This window comes from Sylvia atricapilla, chromosome 18 (assembly GCF_009819655.1).
Source record: "Sylvia atricapilla isolate bSylAtr1 chromosome 18, bSylAtr1.pri, whole genome shotgun sequence".
NCBI classification, from domain to species: Eukaryota; Metazoa; Chordata; class Aves; order Passeriformes; family Sylviidae; genus Sylvia; species Sylvia atricapilla.
This window is the reverse complement of record NC_089157.1, coordinates 8,493,614-8,509,533: the sequence shown is the minus strand read 5'-3', so window position 1 is coordinate 8,509,533 and position 15,920 is coordinate 8,493,614. Positions and strand designations below refer to the sequence as shown.

The 15,920-nt window shown below is 47.8% G+C and overlaps 1 protein-coding gene across 2 annotated transcripts in view; it reads right to left on the bottom strand.

Moving 5' to 3' along the window:
* Positions 1–15,920, bottom strand: part of RPTOR (regulatory associated protein of MTOR complex 1) — a 96,054-nt gene that overhangs the window by 66,484 nt on the left and 13,650 nt on the right. For both annotated transcript variants that reach the window (XM_066332277.1, XM_066332278.1), the window contains exons 4-5: positions 3,031–3,189; positions 370–516 (exon numbers count right to left, since the gene is read on the bottom strand). In XM_066332277.1, the coding sequence (XP_066188374.1) occupies positions 370–516; positions 3,031–3,189 (306 nt within the window). The remainder of the gene's footprint in view (positions 1–369; positions 517–3,030; positions 3,190–15,920) is intronic.

Here is a 15,920-nt window from a genome sequence, read left to right as displayed (position 1 = left end):
CACATTTTCGCATTCACTTCAACAGCACAAAACCACAACTGCATCGAAATCCAGCCCCAGATACCAGAGTTCTGCAACCAAAATAATGATGTCTTGTTCACCTCAGCATTCATCTCAGCAGAGAAGACCATTAGGGCCCAAATTGATTCGATTAACATTAACATTTAATTAGCGCTTGTATTAAAAATCATTCCAAGTTTAATGGGATAGCAAACTGAACCAGAAAGATCAGAGTGGCAAAGTTATTTGCAAATTAATTTGCCTTCCAACACAGTTTTAAACACATTTTTCAGTGTATACAGCAAGGCAAGCTTAAACTTCATCTGTGCTCAGTAAACCCCAGCAGAGCCCTGCAGCCTGAGCCCTCACCTCCAGCTCCTGCTCTCTCTGTAGTGCAAATTGCTTGAAGGACTTGACAATCAGGCCGGCATTGGAGCAGTCGTAGACGAAGATGGAAGGGCTCCCCATCCATGTCTGCAGGTCATAGATGGACAGGGGGATGTACTGGGTGTAGTTCTGCAGGAGAAAAGCACCACTCCAGTCACCACGGGGCATGGAAGCAACCATGCTTCCATGGTCATAAAATACACCCACAAAACACTGAAACCTCAAAATAAAAACCTACATTGAACTGATTAATGAATGCAGATCTCAGTCAGCATCTACCAAAAATGAGGATGTGAACCCAAGTCAACGCAAGCGACGAGCAGATTTTATCGTGGAATTATTTGAACCATCCAACTCTAAAAACAAAAAGCCCAAAACTTTGCCAAGAGTTTTCAGTATCAGATATTTAGAGCTCTGATATGTGCTAACAACTCCAAACAGCATTTAATAGTCCAATTTTAGCCCGAATTTCTGCAACACTGATAAAGGATGCAAACCAGCTGTCTTTAATTTAACATCAAACATCTTAAACTGAAAACCCCATCAATAAATCAGGATGGATAATTAAGCCCCTGCAGCCCATCAGCGTTACCCCGCCTGAGCCTAACGAGATGCTTCATAATTTTATTACAGCTTTAGCTTCTGTGCAACTTTCCAAATTATCCATTAAAATTAAAACCAACAAAGCTGCCTTCAACAGAGTGAAGTGCCCACAGTTCCTTTTCTGTAAATAAGAAGGATCTTGTTCCTTGTCTTCCGTCTTAATGAACGCCCCCAAATAACTGGAGGCAAGAGGATAAAAATCAGCCATTTAAAACCAGCTCTGAGGAGCCAATCCTGAACCAAGTGAGCTGAAAATATAAGCCACAGATTCCTGCCTGCAAAGAGCCACCACCAAATACCCAGTGGCTGCCAGCAGGATCCTTCTCAGCTGCAGGCAGAGGGCAACCTGGTGTTCCTCCAACCCTCAGCTCAGCCCAAAATCCTCAGGAAAAGCTGTGATGTTCCTATTAACATCAGCAGGATGATGGATGGGATCATAACTCTCATTTAAATTCAAGAGACTTAAAATAGCTGTAATAAAACCAGTAAACTTTTTACAAAAATCAAATTTTCAAGGACACGTATCAGCGTCAATAAAGACAGGAGGTCTCATAAACCATGTGTTACGTAAGGCAGGGAGGGCTGAGGCATTTCCAAAGCCAGTTTGGCCCATATATAACAGTTTGGGTTGTTTCATGAAAATGAATAGGGAAAACTGTTGATAAAAGCTGAAGTTTTAGGGGGCTGGAGCTCTGCAAATCACTGCAGGGTGGAATGAGGCACGAACAGCCCATCGTCAGCACAGCCTTTCTTAAGGTCACCACTCACGTGAAGCACATTCCAACCCCAGGAAGTTCCACATAAAAAACCTGCTCTGACACATCTCATCAACGACGTTTTATGGGCAGGCATTGTTTTACCTTTATATTTCCAGTGCATCTTGCTCCAGCTAAGATGGGATTATAGCTCTGATTAATATTGTGGTATTTCCAACCAGAGGAATTTTATGTTCCAACTCTACTGTGGGGGTCACATAAAACATCCCATTTGCTAATGAGATGTAAATGAGGCAGCTTGAAGCAAGGAGGGGTGCTAAAGCAGAGCTCTGCAGCACAGCTGCTCAGGGTGATGCTTTGATGCTGGGCTGGACACACCCAAAGCCAAGTTTGTTCCCTGGCTTGGGTATGAGGAGAAGTCCCTGTCCCAGAACTGCTCCACCAGCCCTCTGTGCCTCTTCCTGGGAATGACACAACAACAGCTGCACTGGAAACTGCTTGTGAACAGATTCCATCCCCAGTTGTTTAGTGAACAGCTCCGAGGTATTTAAAATTTGCAGAGAAGCTCCTCATAATGTCAGAATAAACGTGTCTGAAGTTGGGGCACGGTGATTTTTCTCCTTTCAAAGCCACGTTGAGATTTGCTCAGGAAACAGCAGCTAAAGTCGAACATTACTCCTTACTGATACAACAGCACTCACAACAAATACATGGAAAATATTACTGCAGCCTCAACATGTGGCAAAAGGCCAGAAAATGCCAAATTAACCAGTTCCCAGGGACTGTCTTGATGCTCTCTTGGTATGTCCACACTGGACAGTGAGTCAGAGCAGGAGCAATTCTGAGTTTCCATGTTGCCCTGCCATCTCTATGCCAATAATTTATTGCTTCAGTGCACTGGAGAGAAGCCCCTTGTGCTCCCCAGGGCAGGGACAGCCTCGGGAATACAAAGAATGCAAAGAGGGAACTAAACACCCGTGAACACATCCTAAACCCGGGTAAGTGAGGAGACAATGGGGTCAGACCGAGAAGAGAAAGGTACAGAGGGTACCAGGGCAGAAAATGGGAAGAAATTCCCCCCAGTGAGGGTGGGCAGGCCCTGGCACAGGGTGCCCAGAGAAGCTGTGGCTGCTCCTGCACCCCTGGCAGTGCCCAAGGCCAGGCTGGACAGGGCTGGGAGCAGCGTGGGACAGCGGGAGGTGTCCCTGCCACGGCAGGGGTGGCACTGAGTGGGCTGTAAGGTCCCTCCAACCCCAAAGCAGGCTGTGACCCCACAACCCAGAGCCAGCAGAGGCGTGGCAGGGCTGTGCTGACCCACACCCACCTTGTTGAAGACCCAGATCTCTCCGTTGACCGTGGGCCGGGGCACGCCGTGCCCGTTGTAGTGGAACAGAACGCGCTCCTCCTTGGCGTTGCGGCGCAGCGACGTGCACAGCTTCTTCACCTCGTCCACCGTGGGGTCCAGGCTCTGCTTGTACCTGGCCTGGGACACAGCAGGGACAGGCTCATTGCACACAGCCCCTGTGCACAGCAGCTGCCTGCTCTGGGGCCTGAGAGGTTCTCTGGAATAGAGGCTGGATGGTGCTACAGGAATAAAGTAGGGGTTTGTGAAAAGGCCTTCAGAGGACACACCTTGGGCAGTGCAAGGCTCCATCAGCACCCAGCTGAGGCTCTACCCAAGATGGACACCTGGTCGTGAGTTGTCACACTTTTATAAGTTTTGGTCCATTTCCATAATGAAGTTAATTGTCCAATTACAGCTTTAGGTGATGCAGTCCCACCCTCCCAGTTTGCTCTCCTAAATTCCCTGTTGTTTGCACTTTCTGGGCCTGAAGCTGCAGTGGTGTCCTTGGTTCTGGGGCTGGAAAAGGATTGTTTTGTCTAAACTGTGAAGAGAACTTGCTAACACTCTATATGATGTCCAGAGTTATGTACCAATGCAGTACAGAATGTGGATAATATTAGAGCTAAAACTGAAGGCATCATGGGGAAAACATTGCATTTTGCAACACAAAGCACTGGCAGTGGGGCTGGATAAACAAAGGGTGTCTGTGGTGCTGTGTGGGACTCTCACACACAGACAGCACAGGCTGGGGGGAGTTTAGCACAGCTCCCAACTCCCACCCAGCTCACTCATTTTTCAATTATTAATATTCAAAAAGCCTTAGAAAGGTGAAATCTGTTTCAACATTAGCCAGTCTCCAAAGTAACCCCTCACTTAATCCTCCAATTCAGACCTTCTACACCTCCAGCTGAACAAATTCCCTCTTTTGAAGAGGAAGGTCCACACCATTCCTGAGACAAAGCACACAAATGGCCCAGGAATTTGACATGCACACAGTTGGGTAAAAAGGGGGAAAAGCGATGGAGAGCCCTTGGAAACTGCCCTTTGCCATGGGGAAAAAGGGATGGATTCCCCCAGCTGTGACTGTGGACACCCCACTCCTACGAGCAGCAAACTCAGAGCACATTGGAGGAAAAGTCAAACTGGCAAAACCCCCAATGCTTCAAATGCCTTTTAACTTGGCTGAGTTCAAGACACCCAGGTAGGAGCAGGTTTGTCACGCTCAAAAGTGCATTTTTTTTGAAGGAAGGCCAAATAATAACAGAAAGTCTTTCAACTGTCCCCTGAAAGACAAAAGCCTGGCTCTTTCTCTCTTCCCCAGAGCTGCAGGGACTGAAACCCCAGAATCACAATAAAAACCTTCCATCTGATGGAGTGAAATAAAGACCCAAGTTTAAGAGCAGGACAAACACACCTCTCCGAAAGCTGCCATTGGGAGCCTGATTATAAACCAAACCAAGGCTGCAGAAATTTGGACTTTTTAGGTTTTTCTCTGTGACAGCCAAAGATGAGAAAGTCTTAAAATGTCACAGTAAAAGAGGATGAAGGACTTAAATTGTTTATCTGAGAATCCTGAAGAGCAGATACAGTGCTGCTCAATTAACAGCCAGAGTCTCCAGCCAGCAGGGGAGAGGGAACAATGAATGGAAGCATTTAATGATGGCAACACCCAAGAAAAGCAAGCCGAAGGAGGAAAAATATGAAGCAAGAAGCAGTGATGTGACACCCTCATCCTTTCTGGGAACCTCAGCACTCAGGAAAGCCAAGAGGCGGCATTAATCTTCCCACGGAGCCCCCACCTCCTCCTCTCTGCACTCACAGTAGTGATGAAGACACTGATTTGCAAAAATGTGCCCCTTAAATCCCAGGCTGGCTGCTGGCAGCTTCACCAGCCACCCAAACTCGAGTGCTGGGGAATTTCAGCTTTTTTTTTTTTTTTTCCCCACAGGAGAACAGGCTCCTTCCATCCCTCCTCACGTCCCTGGAGCATCAATATTAAACACAGCTCCCAGTTAATGGAGGTGGATTCAGACTCTAAAACTAAAGTCTGTAGATCTCCATTTCCAAACTGCAAACAGATCATTTAGGCCTGGAGAAACACGAGGGGAAGGGAAAGGAGGGGAGGGAGCCTGTGAGTAAGCACAGTCTGAGCCCTGCTGCCAGCTCAGGACTCAGGTGGGAGTTTCAGATATGACAAGAACCAGGTATGTGAGTAACACACCAGCCCAAGAGGTGCCTTTTTTGTCTTTTTCTTTCCTCCCATCGTTATTCCTCCACCTTCCTCGTCAAGGTGCTGATTCCTCCCCCTCCAGCTCCCAGTTTCCAGCACTAATGAGTGCAAAAGATAACAGAGCACAACCAAAACCCCAGAGCTCTGTGGGGCTTAACCTCAGCAGCTCCTGTTGGCAGCACCCAGATTTTGGGTTGTTTCCCCCCTGTTTTTACCAGCCATTGCCCAGCTCCTGAGCACTGCTGGCCCTGACCACCACGCTGCCCTCCTGCCTTCCATCAGGGGCTGCTGACAGACATTTCCTGGCGTTTGGCAAGGAGCCTGTGCTCCCTGCTGGAGACAGGACACTCCAGCCTTCACCTGGATGCTGCATCTGGAGCAGCAGAGCTGTCACAGAGCCCTGACAGGGATGGCAGCTGCTCTTCTGTGGGAATGGGAGCTCCTGATCACCTCCTGCCTCGCTGAAAAACTCCTGTCAAAAGCAATAACGTGGTGGCCTGATCCAGGAGGTTCTCATCATTCTGCTCACACAGGCAAAGTTAAAAGCTCTGCTTGTTTATTGCCACAATTCTGTGAAACACTCACTGGCTTATCCAACCTTGTTCTTGTTAACTTGTGACAGCCAGGACCGCAATTCTTACATCTCACCCTTCAGTGTTGAAACTTCTGCACTGATAAAACACTGAATGGACAAATTACAGGAAATGGGAGGAGCCCCAGCAGAAAGGAGCTCTGGCACCCAAAGCAGGCAAAGAAACCAGTTTGGGGGCAGCAGCAAGTGGTTTTACCGTGAACATTACCTGTGTTTAATGCTGAAATGGGAAGTGAGATGGGGCCACTCCAAAGCCATGGTGCTGATCATCCCCTGACATCCCCACAGAATGACCTCCCAAATCACTGTCCCTTTGCTTCACAAGGGATTTGCTTCTTTCAAAGGAAAGATAAAGCAGCCAGGTGTTCACTGCCTGGCAGGGCACAGCAGTGACCTCTCCAACACGAGTCTGTCCAGAGGGGAAAACCCCCTCCAGTGGATTCATCAAGTCCTTCCCCACTGGAATGTCAGCATGACTGGCTGCAGAAATTCCCACAGTCCCCGGGATTTTGGGCTTAAATTAATGGCTCTGCTTTGCAAACCTCACTAAATACAGGTTTTCCTTTAATTTTTAATGGGGCCAAGACACACGTGTGACACTGAGGAGGAGCCCCAGGTAGAGACCCCTTTCCTGAGGAGCCAGGGCTGCAGCAGCTCCATGGCTGTGCCAAAGGGCTTTGCTGTCACCTGAGACACCAGAACTGGCTCGTCATCACCTCCCAAACTCAGCTCTGTTCACCCTGCCAGCTGCTGAGCGCAGGAAACTCAGCTCAGGATCAGGTCCCGTGAAAAGGAAGGAATGCAGAGTGCCAGAGGTGACAGAACAGGGGACTGAAGTTGCTGATGGTGCTCAACTCTCAGTGGCAATGGAAAGTTCTGGAAGGCAGGTTCCCATCACCACGGGCACTGCCCAGCAGGCAAGAGGCACTCTGGAGCACCAGTGTTCTCTCAGCAGGGAGATGGATTTTTCCCCCTTAAGAAAACACGAGGATAAACCCATTTTCTCATCAAAGCTACAAAATTCAAGTCTTCCTCTTTCATTCTCCTGCAGCCCAAGACCTCAGTCTTTGTTCCAGGAACACTCCACAAGGCTCAGAGCACAGTGTGTGAGTGATTCCACACCAAAACCCCAACCCCCGGCGCAGCGGACACAAAGTGTATGAAAAATGTATGACAAGTGTCTCTGCTGGCACCCAGAGCCTCTGCTCTTCACAACATCATCCTCTTCTCATTCAGCAGAACAAATCCTGAAGTCACTCCCCTTTTATCCCTAAGATACCTTACTGAACGTGTTCCAAATTTATCCACAGAAGAAACTACTCCAACATTCAGGATTTTATACTCAAACTGCCTTTTACACCTCCTTGCAGAAGAAGGAAGCTCCTACCCAGAATCTATAATGAGATATAAAAGCTTTATTTGGCTGAAGATTGGGTTTTTTTAAACAGCTTCTGGGTGACAAAGAATCCCAAATGCAAATGGCACACACAAGGCACTGCAAGTGGTGGGTAAAGGAAATAAAACTGAGGCAATACAGCTGCAGTGTCTGAGGTTCCCATGTTCCCTCTGGAAGTGCCCATTACTGCCCAGAGCAGCTGCCCCATCCCTGGGACTGTCCAAGGCCAGCCTGGAGCACCTGGTTCAGAGGAAGGTGTGGAAGGGGTTGGGACTGGCTGGTCTGGAAGGTCCCCTCCAAGCCAATTCCATGATTCCATATCTGCAGGACACGGACAATTCCCAAATGTTTCCTGCTCTGTGGAGCCTCAGAGAGCAGGGCTGGGTGGGATTTCCTGGAGGGGCCAGTCCCACTCCAGTTATCCCAGAGCAGAATCCATCAGCTCCACATCCTGTGGCAGATCCCAAACTCTGAGGTGCAGCAGCTGCTGCTTTCCCTCACCCTCAGCAATGCTTTTTCCTCATCCAAATCCCAAGCCCAGGGTGCAGCTGCCCCTTGGAGCAGATCTGCATCCCAGGTTCCAAACACAGAGAAGACATTAAACCTGGGACTCTGCCATGCACACAGCCAGCCTACTTCACATGATTTAATTAAAAGGAATCAAAGCAAGCTAATTATTCCAAGAGAGGGGGTTTTGGAGCAATGCCCAAGTTGGGAAAAACTCAACTGTAAGAAGCCTTACAAAGAAGTAAGTGACTAAAACCCAAGAGGAATGACACCAGCAGCTTGCTGCTGTCCCTGGGCTTCCCTGTGGAGTTCAGCCACACTGAGGCAAGTATCTCACAGGCAAAGGCTAAAACCACCCCAGTCCAAGGTGTTCCTCAGATGCTTGAAAATCCATTAAAGATGAACACTAAAAATCCTGCATTAAGTTTTCTTTTAAGTGAAGAGCATAAAATGGAATTCATTCCTATTCCACTTTATATGAGGCAGCTGCCAGTTTGATGCAACATGTCCCTGAGAGTGTCTGGAACAAAGTGGGGCTCAGACACATAAAACAGGCACATATATGTCAAAAATTCACAGCCACGATGAACATGTGGTGCACACGGCAAAGCAACACCATCGTATTTTACTTTTTAAATCTCCTGAACACATTGGAGCATCTAAGCAACGAACAGGAACCTGGCCAAAAAAGAGAAGAAAAGGAAAGGAAAGGAAAATCCAAGATAGGATCAGACAATTTCAGCAAGATGAGAAGCCCAGAGCTGGTGCAGCCACCCCCAGCCACTGTGGGTGACACAGAGAGACCCCCCAGTTCCCACATCCCCACCCTATGTCCAGGAACCTAAAAGTATAAACTGAATTATCTCAAGTATTGAATTACTCAACATCACCTGTAGATGGTAAAATCCCTGTGAAACCAGCTGGGTACCAGGAAAGGGGAAAGCAGGAAGAATGACATCAGTTTCTAAAGGAATCCAGAGGAAATCCAGGCTGAGCTCTGTGCTGGGCCACGTTGGTGGAATAATAATAAATAAACAGAACCACGAAGAAACACTTTGGGGAACAGCCCATTCAGCATCTCTAATGAGAAGCCAGACTTTTCAAATCAAACTCTTATCTTGTCGAGTTTTCTAAAGAAATCAAAGAGCACAGAGATGAGAGGAAGTATCTTTTTGATATAAACCCATTTGGATCCCCAGAGGATATTAAGCAAGATCTCAACACAGATCTGGAGGAAAGTCCATATATAAAGACTCGCAGATCAAACAGGCAGGTGGGGGAGAATCCCCAGCTCTGTCCATGGAGGGAAGGCTCTGGGAAGCTCCAGGAGGATCTGTTTTGTAGCCTGACTCATCCAAACACTCCAAGCATTCCTGCCAGGAGGGGGACAGGAACCCTGGCTGACCCAGAGGCACTGCAGGCAGCCCCTGCCACGGGCAGAGTCTGGGAGAGGATTTTTACTGCCACTCCGTTTATACTCACAATTCCCTTTCCAGAATCCATCACTACAGACCTCTCCTGGTGCTCTGCCTCCACGTGATGCCAGGCTGGACTCCTTCCAGGCCTGCTGAGGGGGAAGCTGTTCTAGTGAAAAACCACAGACTCCACTCACAAACAAAAATACTCTGTTCCCTGGTTCATCCCAAACGGTGATTAATACCCTGAAATTCACTATGATTTTGTTGTAATCCTGACCAAAGCACAGCTCTTCCCTTGCATCAAAGGAAAGATTTGAGATCCTGCATTTACACTGACTATGGAAACACATCAAAGACACACAAATTCAGAGCTGCACATGAACACTTTTGGGTTTGCAAAATTCTACCATAAACATCCCATCCCAGGACACAACTGTGCCAAGGCAGGACTGTCCCATGGCAGGACACAGCAGTGGCAGGACACAGCAGTGGCAGGGCTGTCCCAGGGCAGGACACAGCAGTGGCAGGGCTGTCCCAGCCCAGGTGGCTCCTCAGGGAGCAGGGACACACCGAGCCTGTTGTGTGATAAGCTCAGAGATAACTCAGCCCTGTGAGAAGTGACTGCAGCTCATCCCCATTACCCATCAATCACAAACCCAATCACCTCAAGCCCACGCTGATATGGCCACAATAACTCTTGGGTTGGACACATCATGCAAATACAAATAATTCTGAACCTTATCCACAGACTCCAAGCCTCTTAATTTTATATTAAAAAAAACCCTCTCCACCTGCTTTTAGGTGTTTTAATTTTAGGCTGTGGGCACATGAAATTACCCTGATGCAAATTCATGAGGATTAGGCCAAGATAATAAAAACTGCATATTTAAGTACAAGGGAGTGTGCTGGAAATCCCAAATTGACGTTACAGGCAGCAGCTTAACCTGGTTAACATAGGCCAGGAGAAAACATTACTGATAAAATTATTAGTCATTGCTAACTTTAGAAATATTAATTACAAGTGAAGACAAACTATAACTTAGAGATGCTTTAATTTAAACATTAAAGTAAGCCAAAGGGAGACTCTTGCCAGTCTGAGGCAAGTCTTCTGCAGATATTTGGGTGCATTTCAAACCCCTCTCCATCTCCCCCGTGCTAATTCCCTCTGGAGCTGCTGATGCAGGACAGGATGGTGGCTGGAGCCAGCTCTGAGCGTGGCACATCCCTCCTCTGCCTGCAGCCAGCAGAGTGGGGACTTTACCTTCCCTCTGCAGAGTCTCTGACCTTGCTTTCAAGTCCAATGTGAAACGAATTCCAAAGTACCTAATCCTCACTGTGCAGGCTGGGGATCCAATAACACTTCCAAAAAAAAAAAAAAAAAACAAAAAACGCCTCCGAGCAGTTTGTTCATGAGAACTGATGTTGACAGGGAAGACAAAAATCAGGACAACCAACCTTGAGTTGCTGCTACAATACATCCACGAGACAGGTGTGTTCCTCAGCAGTTACAGGCTGCTTCACACTGCAGCTTTGTGCCAAAGTTCCCAGAAATTCCACCCACCAGCCTCCCGTGTTTGGTACAAATCCTTTCCCCTCTGCTCAAATAACCACTCAGAGAGGGCTGTGTAAGTCACTGCTTACTTTTAAACAAAAGGAATGGTGAAAGAACTCAAATCTGCTTTTCATATATGCCAGATCTGCACCCTCAGCCTGGTGACAGCTCGATGGGTCACATCACAAGGTGTCCTAACAGGATTTTAAGCACACCCCAGGTTACATCTTTCAAACCTGCTTAGTCAAACAACGTAACTCCTCAGCATCAGCGTCAGTTCAATCTCATTCCTTCTCTAAAACCTCAGGTTTAGGAGCTCTTTTAAAGTTTTCTGCATCTTCTTTGTTTCTTGAACAGAGATTTGGATCTTACTGGGAGCCCAGTTTAGGCTGCAGGAGTACAAACTGGTAAATTCTCAAACGGGGTGTCTTTATACCCTGGCCCGAGGGCTCCAGGGAGGAGCTGCAAGGGCCCTGCAGGGCAAGAACTTCATCTTCTCAGCACTAAATAATTGTTCAGCAATTTCAGTTCTCCCCTGATTGCAAGGTAATTGCTTAATAAAGCAATTTTCTGATTACACACACCTTAACGAGTCAGGAGAAGGAAAGCAAATCATTCCAAGGTTTCTGCTTTGCTGATCTCCCCAGGAAAGGAGTTAAAACCAAAGCATCTCAGGATTTCCTCATTTTGCCTTAGAGAGGAGCAGGAATAGAAATAAAAATGTCAACAGATTCCTCTGTTAACCTCTAAGTTTTGCACAAAACTGGTGATTGTCTGCCAGCAAGAAGCTCCTAATGCAGCATCCTTTGCCTGTCCCAAGCACTGCATCCCTCTCCAGGGCATCCAGGGGCCACTTACTGCACACAGAGCACCAAGATGCTGCCAGTGCATCTGCAGGAGGCTCCTCCCTGTCCCTCAACCCAGGGATTCACCCACTCAACACAAAGACAAGGTGTTTTTAAATAGGTCACCCAGAGCTGGGTGGTAATTACAGAAACACGTTAATCAGCTTTGCCAGGCAGAGCTGCTTTTCTCTCCAAGAGCCTTTTCCTCTCAGCTCTTTCCTCCCGTCTCTGCCAAGCTGACATCAATGGGCACAGGAAAACACCTCAAAACCACAGACCTTGCTCCCTGCCAGTCCTGGCCCCACTGTGATGGCAGAGCACAAACCCAAAGAGACATGTAGAATAAAACAAGTGAGATGAAGCTCTTGGTCAGGAGTGTGGAAAGGAAGGCAAGGGCTTTGAACAGGAGTCCAGGTGCTAGTTGAGCTCCTTCCCTCGAGCACATCCTGCCCACAGAACCCCAGGCCTGCAGCAGATGGCAAGACCCACAGGATTTCAGGGTTTTCCCCCTAAACTGACTTTGCCAGTTGGGTTGACTTAGCTCCAGCATGGCAGCCCCTGCTGTCTGCAGTACACCAACAGCTTCTTCCTGCTCTCCACAGCTCCTGAACACGCTTCCCCACAGCACTGCAGGCCTGCAACTATTTTTTTTTTTCCTTTTTGTGACTCATTTTTCCAGGAGAACCTCCGAGTAATCAGTATTAAGTCCACTACTGCTGCAATTTCGCAGTTTCCACTTTCACTGGTGTGTTAAAGATTTATTTAAGGGTTTTTTTCCTCACTATCAAAAGCATTAAAACATGAGCTGTACCCAGAGCTGCAGCAGGGACCTTCCCCCTTGTACAGCCAATTCCCAAACCCTCAGTTATCCCTGCTCCAGGAGCCCTTCCATGTACAGCTGCTCCCAGAGCAGGCAAGAGGTGCCTCAGGTGAGGGTTTTCAGCACAAAAAACCACCTGCCAGGTGTGTTTGGTGTGAGGCAGGCTTGGGATGCACCTGGAGAGCCACCAAAGGGAAAACTACAACCACTGACTCATTTCTCCTCCTTTTCTCCATATTCCCAAGGCATTCAGGAGTGGCTTTCATCTTTTACTACACTTGAAATCTGTGCTTTTCTGGCCCAATGACTTGAGAGGGGAATTCAGTGAAGCAGCCTCTGGCTGACAGGGACACTCTGACCAGGACAGCTTTCAGACAGGAGAACAGCAATAACTGGGTTTCACAATTAGACTTGTTGACTCCACTTCTATGGCAGGCTTTTTTTTTTTAGCCCTGAAAAAAAAAAAAAAACCCTGCTGGTTTATGCTGAAGACAGTTGATCTTTAACAAGACAGCAAAGGATTGATACAGCAGAATTTTGCAGAGCCTGAAATAGCTGCCAAATTCAAGAGGCTGTTGGGAAATGAAAACCAACAAACACAGTCCTCTGAGGAAAACCTGGTTTTGTTAAACAAGGTCACACTGTCTTTTTGGTTTTCTTATTATTAATTTTTTTTTCTTACATGTTCCTACATCTGCAGATATCTTCTACTGGAGACCAGGCACCAGCAGTTTTTCCATGTTCCCCTTTGGAATTCTACAGTGTTTCTTCCGCAGGAGCAATTAGTATTTGCTGTTGTTTTAAAAGAAAAACCCTACAGAAATAAAGGAAAAGTATGACTCACTGAGAGACCAATAATTAGGTCATGTGTTCAATTAGTTTTCATGCTTAAGTAGTTACTCTTTAGGAAATGCTCCCCCTTTGATGTGCAGCAGCAACTTCCCAATTAATTAGGCAGAAAAAAGCAATGAAGGAATGAAACCTCAGACACGGAATCAAAGCCCAGAGATCTCTAATGAGGGGAACAACAGCATCAACAACAGACAACAGGCACTAAAAGGTAGAGGCTTTCAATGATCCATTTCAAGTATCTTGGCTGTACTTTGAAATTAAGAGAAAACTGTTGGGAAGCAGACTAGAAGACAGGGAGAAGCAGCCTGTTTGATCAGAAAAATCACTGTTTCCTTGAAGGCTTGCCACAAAAGAGATAATTTATCCCTGTTGTAGGAGATGTGTCCTCAGAGACCATCACTCACTGGTGCAGGTAAAAGGCATCACACAATGGGTGAGATTGGATCAGAGAGAAAAGGGAAACCCCTTTTTTACAACCAGCCCAAGGAAGAGGAGCAGAGCAGTGCCCATGCCACCCTCAGCAGGGCTGCTCCAGCTGCAGGCATTCCCAAACACCAGCACTTGCTTTCAAACCACCCTTCCCAAAGGCTTCCTAAAAGTTTATTTAATCTTGTCTTCTAGATTTCCCCAGTCCTTTCCCCATCCAGGATTTTCATCCCCTTTCATGGCTCACAGTTCTCCTTCACCCCAGGGGATGCCCATTCAGGTATAATCCATTCAGCTCTAATGAAATCAACTCGTTCCAGGAGAGAATTAAAAGAGCCCAAACGACTCTCTTAGCGAAAAAGGAGGAAATTGAGAGAAGAAAAAGGGAGGCAAAACTGTAGCACTTGAATTAAAAAATCAATACTGTAATTGACTTTGTTTTATGGAGGCAAGTGGGTGTAAGGGGGAGGATTCTTTGGGTGGTGTTTCAGTCCCTTGGCCTCACTGCAGAGGGTGCAGGAGCCCTGGAGCTGCTGCTGGGGAGTGCTGGGGTCAATCCTACAGAGGTACAAACCCCTCACACCACCTCAGCTGCTCCTCAGAGGATGTAAAAATCCCACATTCCACAGAAGAACTGCCCTTCTACTGCCAGGTCTCTGTACAAAGGAGCCCAGTGGAACAGTTCAGCAGGAGCCATGGAGGAGCTGTGTCCGCATCCTTCTCACCTCTCCTAGGAATGGTTATGAACTGTGGATTTTGGCCTTCCTGGCAGGACTGGGGAAGCTCATCAGAGGATAAAGGCCAGGATTGAAAAAAGCAGCTGGTGCAGGAGTGCCACTGGGATCTGCGCACCAGGAAAATCCCAACAGAAGCATCAAAGTGATTGAGCAAAGGAGGAAAAACTCTTGTGAGTGTTCTGGTCAGTTTAGAGTTAAAGGGAGAACCTGGTCAAAAGCCAGAGCTAACAAAGAGAAAAAAAAAATCTATAATTTCATGCAAATTTAATAACCATATGCTCCAGACTACTTCATACCAGGTCCTGAATTATGTAAACTGTGCCTCATCCAGCCTTTGGCTGCACAGCCCCTTCTCCAGGGCACAGGGATGGAGGCACAGGGCACTGCATGCCCAGGGACCAGCAGGAGATGTCCAGCAGGAGAAGCAGGAGAACAAAGGCAGCAATTCCATTCTGAGCTCACCCCACAGGCTGCTCCACACACAGCTCTGACAATTCCAGCCTGGGGCACATAGAGAACTCTCTCTGAACACTGTCCCAGACAGCAGAGCACCTTCACCCTCCCCAGGACACCCTCATCCTCCTCCCAAAACATCTTCACTCTCCCCAGAGTACCTTCATCCTCCCAGAACACCTTCATCCTCCCCAGCCAGCTCTGCAGGGCTGCAGCACAGGGCCCAGGGCCCTACTCCAAAGCCAAACTGGGACTTGCAGAGCAGTAACTCCTGCTCATAAAAATCCCCACGAGCTCCTGCATCTCCATAAACCATCCCACTGCAGCAGCACTCGGTTTGCAGTCCATTAGTCCTGCTCTCAAAGGCTCTTGACTCTTACGCTAAGGCAAGTCCCTGCCTTTGCAGTGGCACAACATGCAGTGCTGCCAAGAAAACTGAATTTACACCCCAACAACAGGGAAATATTTGCTGCTCCCTACCAGCAAAGCCCTGCTCTGGCTGGGCTCCTGCTGCAGGGCTGCACCTTCCACAGGCAGGGAGGTACTGAACAGGGGTCAGCAGCACAGAAATCCCATTTCAGTGTGATCTATTCCTTACTAAAATATTCTAAACACAGGGCTGCACCTCCTACAGGCAGGGTTCTAGGGGGTACTGAGTGGGGGTCAGCAGCACAAAGGTGCCATTCCAACATGATCCATTCCTTATCAAAATATTTTAAATACAGAGCATGAGAGGAATCTCCCACAGAAACTCCAATTATTTTATTCTGGGCGATTCTGTGCCAGCCAAAGGCTCCCCTTTCCCGGTGCTCCAAGCCCCAGCTCCATTCCCAGCCCCCTGCCCGCAGATTCCTGGGCACAGGAGCAGTCCCAGGGGAGGGATTCCCCTCCAGCCAGGCATTACCAGCTCCTGCACTCTTCACTTTCACTCCCTTTCCTCCTTCCACTCTCAGCAGCTTAAGCAGCCCCTTTGATCCCTGTAATTGAGCCTCTCTCCAGATTACCCTCAGGTTTAACCCCCTCCCTGCCCAGTAAAACTCA